Source organism: Prosopis cineraria, unplaced genomic scaffold (genome assembly GCF_029017545.1).
Source record: "Prosopis cineraria cultivar Desert tree isolate PC_DT_omini unplaced genomic scaffold, ASM2901754v1 PC9, whole genome shotgun sequence".
In the NCBI taxonomy this organism is placed as follows: Eukaryota; Viridiplantae; Streptophyta; class Magnoliopsida; order Fabales; family Fabaceae; genus Prosopis; species Prosopis cineraria.
The window spans coordinates 12,454,699-12,464,960 of NW_026555340.1; the positions used below are offsets into that span (position 1 = coordinate 12,454,699).

Sequence of the window (10,262 nt, forward strand, 5' to 3'; positions counted from 1 at the left end):
CATGTTCTTAGGCTATGAAATGACCAAAACACTCTCTTAATTCATTTAACTAACGCATTTCCACCCTTAACAACTTAACCACTTAAGCTAAATTGAGCATATAACTTAAAGCTTCAACTATCAAATCCTAGACAATTTGGAAAACCCTAGTTTCACACCCAAGAGCTTTTCTAAACATATTTTCTAGATTTAACTAACCCCTTAAAACTCCCTTGATTCAATTTTTTTAATCAACCAAACTTAGAGAAATTAGGGCAGAAATGTAGTATAGGGTGGCATGAAACTTATCCGAAAATTCACTGGTCGAAGTAAACTCCCTAGCTTCTACAATCAATGCCCTATCACAATGTTTTTCTTACCTTCTCTTATCTAAAACATGGGTTGAGCACATTAGCTTTAAGCAAAGTTTATGCCATAACACCATGGCACATGTAGCACATGCAGCAATATGTGGCACATCAAGATAATTTTATTAGTGCTTGCGTGTTATGTCTCGAATTACAATTTTACCATCTGATCCTGTAATCACACCTACCAACCAATACCACACATTAACACACTATCCAAAGCCACATTCAATCCACTAACTACTAATTGTTATCTCTAATTAGCAATTAATTTTGTATGTTGAAGTTCACAGGATATTAAAATAATATATTGAGTGATATAGACATGTGATGTGTTGAACAAGTAGTCCTTAGGTCCATTGAGTGTGTTCTAAGTGATGGTTGTAGTTTTTGGCACAAGTGTTGGGTTTTTGGACATCTTATGTATTTTGAAAGTGTGAAAATGGATTCGGATGTCTAACTTCCTTGTGTGCAATTATTTAGGAGTAAAACTTGTGCCATGCCAGCAGCTAGTACATTAGGGTTGGCAAAACTCCATTTAAACCCTTGGTTTCTCTTCTCTTCACTTTTAACCTATCTCTCTCTTCAGCGTTCCTTCCTTTTTTTATAGCAATTTTCAAAACTCTTAACTCATGATGGCTTTGTCATCTTCGACTATTGCTACTCTGGTAACTAACTTTGTCATTCTTATTGCTTAAGGTCTAGGAGGTGCGTGCTCTCTCTTCCCTTCGCTATACGTTCAATTCGAGTGAGTATTCATAATTTCTCTAAGGCTTTCTTTATCTTTTTTTGACTAGTGGCATAAGCCATCAATTTTATAGTTAAAGTTAGATTTCTCACCTATTCCTATTGATCCGTTAATTCAAGTCAACTCTCCTTATACCTATACTTAGGTAACATTATGGGTATTTTTGCTCTTTTTCCTACTTTAGGCTATTGGATGGTTTTTGGCCGAGAATTTCATGAGTATTTTTTCCCCTTTGTCTATAGGAAAATGGCAATGCCATAGTCCTTTGAATTGTAATTTTAGCACTATAAGATCAAATAACTGTTTAGTCATTAAATCACTAAGGATATGCTTTGTCATGTGAGCAGTGAGAGTGAATGCACTAAGAAACTCATGAATGGAGCAGAGTCACTGAGACTGCATTATTGGCTTTCCAAATGTGATGTTCTGCTTACACCTATGAGGTCGGTCTGCTATTAGGTTGAGTCTTGCTTCAAATTGGATTGGGCTTTGGTTATTTTCCTCTTTAGACCCAATACGACATTTTTTGTTCAAACAATTGCCCCTTTCGTGTGTGACATTTCTATGCTAAGGGAGAGAAATGACTATGTATGCTTTAGTTTTTACGTACTCCATAAACCATGTGTCAAGCTAACTGTTACTTACTTCATGTATGTTCCTAGAGCACTACCATCATTTCCCTGCTTGCTCTACACATTTAGGGTTGCAGAACTCCATTTAAACCCTTGGTTTTCTCTTCTCTTTACTTTTTCCCATCTCTTCAGCTTTCCTTGCTTTTTCAATGAGTTTTTAGAACTCTTAGCTCACAATGGTTTCATCATCTTCCCTTATTGCTACCGAGGTAACTAATTTTGTCATCCTTATTGCCTAACATCCAAGGCGTGAGTGTTCCCTCACTCATATGTTCAATTCAAGTGAGTATTCATAATTTCTCTAGGGCTTTCTTTATCTTTTTTGATTGTAGCATAAGCCATTAGCTTTCTGGCTAAAGTTAGATTTCTCACCTATTCTTGTTGATCCTTTGTTTGATTCAAGTTGGCGCCCCACTCTTTTTTCCCCATGAATCCGAGGGGTTCCCTATCTATGCCCACATTCAAAGCCAAGTCTTCCAATGTATCCGTTTCCTCTATCCAGGCTTGGCGAATGTTTCTTCTTATGTTAATTTTGTTTTAGGTTATTGGCAACATCCATACTTCACTTTGATGTTGCTGCAAAAAAGGATGCTTTATTTTTATTGTCTGAATTTTCTATAGTGCATGTAGAGCACCGTTTATATTTGTAATACTTGTTCTATTATCAAAAATATTGATAAAAATGTAACTTGTACACTTAAAATTTTTAATTAGAGCAAGTCTCTGCGTCTTTCTACTATATTTACATTAGTGTTTCGCCCACCACGGTGTGGATCGATGATGATGTTTCGTGGTTTGCTGCCTAACTTACCTTTATTTACTTTATATATTCAAGTTGGTGGAAAAAGGGACTGTCTTGGGGACGATGAGATTTGTATTTTTCGTATTTCTAATTAGTCTTAAATTATTTCTTTATTATTATTATTATTATTTTGAAGATTCACGCTCGTCCTTAATATCAATTGTCTTCATTATCATATCCCTTAATTTTATTTATTTCATTCTAATAATTTTGTCCATAATAAATTCATATTTTTTTTATTTCCTTCTGTACGCGTGGGACCTGTATCTGGAATGTTAATTATGAGAATGCTGGCTGACCGAGTGGCTCATATTTGAAAAGATGCATGCTTTATTAATTGCCATTTGAACCATCCTCGAGGTGAATTATGGCGCTCTCTCTCTCTCTCTCTCCCTCTCCATAGCTGGAAGGATTCAACAAGCTAGAGCATTCAGAATCTGGGTTTGTAAAAGGACGTTGTGATCAGAATCAGTTCATGTTCATCTTCATTTGTAGGGATCTAATTTGGAGCTTAATTAGTGGTCACGATTGATGATCTTATGGAACGATGTACACAGAATTATGTCGTGATATTGAAGCTTGCTATGCTTTATGCATGAAGTCTGAAGCCATGGATAGGAGAAAGAAGGGATTGAAAGGGCTTGCCAGTGAGATGGAAACGGAAGAAGGACGAAGGAGGAAGTTTTCAGGTGAAGAACTAAAGCTTCTTTTAATTTCTTGCTTATATTTCCTTGTTCATGAGATGTGCTTTAGCTTATGTGCAGAAGACAGGACTTTAGTTTTATCTAGCTAGCTTGAAGGGATTTATTTTCTCTTTACTTGCTGTTGCTGTTTTTGTTTCCTGTTCTGTGTTTTCCAGAGAGCACAGAAACTTCAAAAGCGTTGAAGGAATATATTGTGATGCTAATTATAATTCAAAAGTTTAGTTAATTGCTCTTTCAAAAAAAATCTTAACAATGCTATTTTCAAAACTTTTAGGAAAATAATGCACGAATAAAGAAAATCAAAGTATCAATTACACATATTTAAATCCCTTGAAGTTGGGATGATAAATTTAAGTTAAGTTTTTTTTTTAGTATTTTCACTCATTTTTTATTTTTTATAAAATATAAAATTTTCTCTCTCTTTCTTGAAAAGGGAAACTTCACGAAAATTTGCTAATCTTAATTTCAAAAGATTTAAATCTCAATTATATGCCTAGCAAAAACTTCACGGGTAGGTTCAATTTCCTTTTAACCTCATGTTGAGTAGGTATGTATGAAACTAGGTTCCTTCAATTTTTCATTTTTAAAGAGATGGAGTACACATATACATACATTATATTGAGAAAAATGATGCATTTCATATTTAGTAGTTTAATTTCGTTTACTCTGTATTGAGTGATGTTGTCGTTTATTCAGGTTTATGTTCTATAAATACTGATGTACAAATATTTATTGGTTTAACGCAAATACGTATTGTTCAGTCTATTCTAGTAGTATTGCATTCAGGTCATGTTATATGGATTTGTAAATCCATTAGTTTCAACGATTACCAAGCCAGTGTCTCGCACACATGATAATAATCACTATTGTGTACGCTGGCTTGTGCTTCTTATCCATAGTATCAAAATTTGAATTAACTCGTTTGGTTGAAATAGCTAGTAAACTACTATTAAATCACTATGTTAACCATTTAATAAAATATTTTGTTTATGACTGGACTAATCATAGTTTATATATGATTTTGATTATTAATTCTTAAAACAGTATCTTATCAGTTCAATGACAAGTACAATTTTTAATACATTGCTTTTATATACGCACACACATTCTTCCTCTTCTTGCTGTTTTTTTTTAATTTGTCCAGATAAAAGATTTCCCTTTTGTATTTCTAGTTTAAAAAAATTCATGAAAGTATATGAATTGAAAAGAAATTAGAAATTAGTAATCACTAAGAAAATTCCAAATGCATATCTAACCTAACCTGCATCCTACGTGGCCAACCATGAACATTTGGCAGCCATAGAGAGAAAAAGAAAAAGTTTCTCCTTTACTTTTTTTTTTTTTTAAAGCACCTGCACGTACGTGATGAGACCCAGCAAAACCATACCTCCTTTGCTTGAGTGCGCAGCAGCAGAGAATTAATCCAGCTAGCTATGAGTGAATGTGTATCTGTAACATCTCAAAAATAACATTAAGATTACTCAGGTTTTGAGCTACGACGTCGTATTATAATTTACTTTCCCGTTGCCTGAATTTTACCTGTATAAAAGTTTCTGAGGCTCCTTGTTCAATCACTTCACATTGTACACTTCCTCTTAATCAATCTTCTTTGTTCGACCCACAATGGCATCATCGTTTGAGATCAAACGTGCCGAGGCGAGATTGCCGGCGATCATGAATTTCCGCAGCAGTCACATCTCCACCCAACCGTACAAGGGCAAAGGGATAACATTCATGCTTAACATAACTGCTGCAACAGCTGTAGTAATCGAAACCTTCACCATGCTTGGCGCCAGTGTACGCGTCTGTTCATCAACCACGCTCTCTATAAGGGACAATTTTGCTGCTGCGATCGCCTACTACGGCATTCCCATCTTCGTTAAACAAGACCAGACGCTTGAAGAACGCATAAGCTTTATGAAGCAAGCGCTAGATTGGGGCTCTTATTCTCCTGATGCAATCATCTGCAACAGGGCTCTCGATTTTGATGAGTATGAGACAACAGGTTCTGATAACAGGTTCTGCAAAATTGCTGAAAATTTTACTCTTAAGAACGAGAACAAGAAGATAGTAGCTGATTTTGAGTCGCTATACTCAATCGCAATGGAACCCATGCGGGGGCTTGGATTAAGGGATCTCGATGACCCTGATGAGGTAACTCTTTCAACTCAAACATGCCATTTTTCGAGTCGTCGTTCCTTCCTTGTTGAACTTGGCTGTTAGATTTAATCACGATTGTTACCCCGTTTGGAAATGGATTTGCCTTTTTTCTTTCTATTTTTTCCTTCCGTTTTTTAATTTTCCTTTTGATCTTAGTTGAGGGGTTCTTGCTTTCCTTGGGTCCCTTCGAGGTTAAATAATGCCTGTTCTGTTCTATCCGCTCGTTAAACAGATCCCTCTGTTGCCAAGCTATCGCTACTTTCTGCCTGAGATTTTGAAGAGAGCCACCAACGGCAACATTGTGGGAAAGAAAGTTGCCGTTTTGGGTTATGGTGATGCCGGAAAGGAATGTGCTGTTACCTTGATGAACGCCGGAGCTTGTGTGGCGGTGTTCCACGGTGGTAAGATCCATTATTGTGGTATGGGACCACCGGTTCAAATGATCCACAATGAGGATGCTTTCTCCGATTTTGACATAATTGTTTCCTCCGGTGCCGGCCACGGCGAGGATACTGTCATCCAGGTTGACCATATGAAGTGTATGAAGAACGGTGCTATCGTGTGGAGCATTGGTGATGGCTCCGGGGGCAATGGAATCGACATGCAAGGACTTCGTGATTTTCCTGGCGTGAAGTGCTTCGCCGAGGAGCCAGAAATGGAAAAGTGGGTGTTCGATCATGGAACGAGCATCGTCGTATTAAACCATGGACGACCCTTGAAGTTGGGTTGTGTCTCAAAACGTATCGAGACAATGAACTACTTCATCTCAAAGATAAGGGGTCTCGATAAATGCACGTGGCTGATCATTTTCTTCATCATATTCTGCGGCATCGCAGTTGAGAGAATGGATTTCATGTCCTAGTTTCGTGCTCCTTTTCTTTTCTTTTTTTTTTTTTAAGTTCTGTGTGTTAAGGTGAGTCTGTTGACTTTTGGAGCTATATTGATGTACACAAGTGAAGGAAAAAAATACAAGAGGAGAGATTGTTATTCTTCCGGGCCGACCTCGAAAATCAATGTAAAAACCTCTATTTGCCTTAGTACCTCCTTTGTTATTTTGATAGAAATAAAATGTTTTTACTTATTTAATCTCTTTATTTATTTCCTTTTGTCATGAATTATATTATACCATGAGTGACTATTCAAGTGAGCTGTGCGCACTTTCATTGAACTCCATCACTTTCAGGCAGAGGCAGCATGCCTAAAATAATAGCTATATTAATTTTCTTTCTCACAAAAAAACATGATGGCGATCGCGGATCGTGGACATATTTGACATATAGGTCTCGAAGATAATTATAGGAAGTGTATCTCTGCCCTTTGACTGAAATTTGTAATTTAGTTTCATTTTTGTCCCTTCAAATATTGCGGCTTCATGATCTTGGCCCACCTGTAATGAACTTTATTTCTAATAATATGTGGATACTAGTACTTTTTTTGTTTTAAAGACCGGAGCGGATACTAGTACTTTACAACCCTAAAAAATAATAAGGGACAACGTCAACGAACCGATATGTGGAGGGTCACAAGATTCTAAATATTCCTCTATTTAATCATATTCTTAAAGAAGGCTGCATTAAAAAAAAACACATCAGCTCACCACCATGCACCACCTAGCTAGATTCATCAGCAATAACATTAATTGTTTTTCAATTTGTCAATATCATCATCACATCACTCCCATTGCCAACCGCACACGTGCATAAAGACACGATAAAGGCTACCATAATTTGTTTTTGATATGAAGAGAGAAAGAAAGATGAGCAAGAAGAAGTTGAAGAGATTTAACACAACCCAAACGCACAGAAGAATAAAATTAAATCAATATAATATATGCAATAATCTCAACAAATTAAATTAAAATGTGAGCGAGAAAAAGGAAAATGAAAAATGAACATATCCAAACACACACAGACTCTGAAGAACAAGGCTTGAGAGAGTATGAGCTTTGCACACGATAAGTCAGAGAGCCACGAGGGTAAGGGGAACATGGACACTACTACTAATAGATAAAACAAACAAGTCTTGTTTTACTAAGTGGAGTGTGTTACGTTGACTACACGACGTCATTATACTATATCATTTCCCAAACTTTCAGAAATGTTGTTAATTGAGAGGTCTTAATCAACAACTTTAATAAATATTCTCTTTAACAACATCCTAATCAATTTTTCCATTATGTTAAATAATAGCTCACAAATATCTAAACTTGTCCACTTGAGATATAATCTGATATTCCAATTTCACTTCCAAACTACCATGAACTGACCTCTTATCGAAATTACAATGCAAATATTACATCTTACTCCTACCTAGGTGAAAACTTTTTGATTTCAATGTCTTCCTCCATAATTCAAATTTGCTATTAATCTCTTCTCTTGTCTTCGTAATAAGAATTGTATCATCAACAAAAAGCATGCATTTAGGGATTTTCTCTTAAATATGCTCAATCAAAATATCTAAGATCAAGTCAAACAAATAAGGCCTCAAAGATGATCCCTGATATAATCCAATCTTTATAAAAAAAAATCCTTTATTGCACAATTAGGCATTCTTATACTAGTTGTTGCATCCTCATACATATATTGTATAGCTCTAATATAAGTAACTTAAACTCCTTTCTTTTCCGTGGCTTTTCAAAGTACTTTTCTTGATACACGATCATGAACTTTTTTTAAAATCAATAAAAATCATGTGTAAATCTTTACTTTTACATCGATACTTTTTCATTAATCCCTTTAGTAGATAAATCGCTTATATAGTTACCCAACCTAGCATGAAGCCAAATTAATTCTCAAAAAGACCAATCTCCAATCTCAACCTATGTTCAATCATTCTTTCCCATAATTTTATTGTATGACTTATAAGTTTAATCTTTATATAGTTTGCACAATTCTAAATATTCCCTTTATTTTTGTAAATAGGGACTAAGGTGCTTCTCTTCCATGCATCATGCATTTTCTTGGATCATAAGATTTCATTAAATAACTTAGTTGACCACCACATCCTCTCTTCACCTAAACATTTTCACACTTTAATAGAAATACAATTAGATCTATTGGCTTTACCATTTATCATTTTCTTAAGAGCTTCTTTTACCTTAATGTCATGTATCCTTCAATAGAATGACAAATCTTGTTTTTCTTCATGAGTTACTAAATCCTCCAAGTTATTAGACGAGCCCTCTCCATTATTGAAAAGTTTGAAAAAGTAGGTTTCTCATTTGTCTTTAATATCACCATTAGTAACCAAAACTCTTTATTCTTCATCCTTTATTCACCTTACTTGTTCCAGATCTTTTAATTTTCTTTCCCTACTCTTAGAAATCTTATAAGTTTCACATTCTCCATTCTTTGTCCCAAGATGTAATATCCCAAAAATATTGACCTCAACTAATCAAGTTAATCGAGATTAAGTTAGTAATTAAGGGTAATTGGGTAAACTGACATGGTGTATAGTTTAAAAGGGCTTACGAGCCTATCAAGCTACAGTTGCAATCCTAAGATTGGGTTTGGAATGATAATATGTCACTTAGGCCTTAAAAAAGGAAGAAAATGTGTGAAAGAGGTCTCTGTGCCACATGCTGCAGCATGTGTGCCATATGCTGTAGTGCAAAGGCTAAAAAAACAAAGAAGGCAACTCTATGTACCACATGCCTCAGTGCATGATTCAATATACACAAGGCAGTGCTCACTATACCACTCAATATACACAAGTTAGTGCTAACTGTGCCACTAGATGTATCACTCAATATATATCTAGTGTATGCCATGGCGTGTGGCCAAAAAATCTTGACTTATCTTGCATGAGTTAGGTCAAAAAATAGAAAGAAAATAGAGAAAGTTGATAGAGAGGGATGAAAAACTTAAGGTTTTCTCTACTACGGCATGGAGTTTTGAAGTATTAGGAGTATCTTAAAACTTCTAAACACTAGAGGTTTCCTAAGCCTTAATCTTCTTTCTTCATCTTTTGAGAATTATTGAGTTAGGGTTTAAAGAGGAGAGTTGATTTTCAGACTCTAGAGTTTATAGGTTCGAATTCATTGACTTAAAATAAAATTAATGGGAGTTGTTCAAGTTATTTAAACCCTATAATGAGCAATAAATGCATTTTTGGTGGTTGAGGACCAATAATGCCTGACAATCCATAATAAATTTGGTGGTTGGAAGTTATTGATGTCATTAATGGTTCTTTGAGAATTTAATGAAGTTAATGTGAACTAATGGGCATGTTTAAAAGTGAAGAGGTTGTGATTAGGAGTTTTAAAGTGTTGAGTTAAGGAGTAAGAGTTGTTAAATCATGATGTTGATGATTATGGTATCATAATTTGTAGATTAAATTACATATTGGCACCATTCAAGCTTTGTAAAACTTTAAAAGTGATTTATTTTAATGAGTAAACCTTTAACCTCTCAAAGTTTTGAGGTAATCAGGAGAAGTCTTACCTGTAATTATGTATGTTGACTTGTTATATGGTTTTATTATTATTTTGAAATGTGTGAAAGTGTTAAATGTAAGTGTGGCATGTGATAAAGAATTAGTTAATATGATACAATGAATAATTATTACTATGGCAAATTTGTAAATTGTGAAATGACATGTATCAAGATATGCGCATGTGCTATGAATAAGGAGAGAAATATTTAATAGAAGAGTTCCATGATTACACAATAATGTGTAAACATATAACAATGTGGAGTGCTATGATAATTTGTGATGTGGAGTGCTATAATAATTTGTGATGTGAAAATATCATGATTGCAAAATGAAATGAGTAGGACGATATTGTTAAGTATGCTTATATTGTGGATACTTATGCATACTATGAAATATTATACTTGTACATTACATGATCATATGAGATGAGACTTC

The 10,262-nt window shown here is 34.9% G+C and overlaps 1 protein-coding gene across 1 annotated transcript; it reads left to right on the forward strand.

Annotated features, from left to right (window-relative positions):
- The first annotated feature begins 2,907 nt into the window (after window positions 1-2,907).
- Window positions 2,908-6,479, forward strand: LOC129320847 (adenosylhomocysteinase-like). The gene is made up of 2 exons (XM_054966500.1): window positions 2,908-5,387; window positions 5,626-6,479. The coding sequence occupies exons 1-2, from the start codon at window positions 4,857-4,859 to the stop codon at window positions 6,253-6,255; spliced, it is 1,161 nt and encodes a 386-aa protein (XP_054822475.1). The 5' UTR covers window positions 2,908-4,856; the 3' UTR covers window positions 6,256-6,479.
- The last annotated feature ends 3,783 nt before the right edge of the window (window positions 6,480-10,262 follow it).

Bases quoted from the DNA above. Each gene is read 5' to 3' on its own strand.
- LOC129320847 (XM_054966500.1), top strand. From the start codon at position 4,857: ATGGCATCATCGTTTGAGATCAAACGTGCCGAGGCGAGATTGCCGGCG. The intron at 5,388-5,625 runs GTAACTCTTTCA...CTCGTTAAACAG, and splicing joins ATCTCGATGACCCTGATGAG to ATCCCTCTGTTGCCAAGCTA.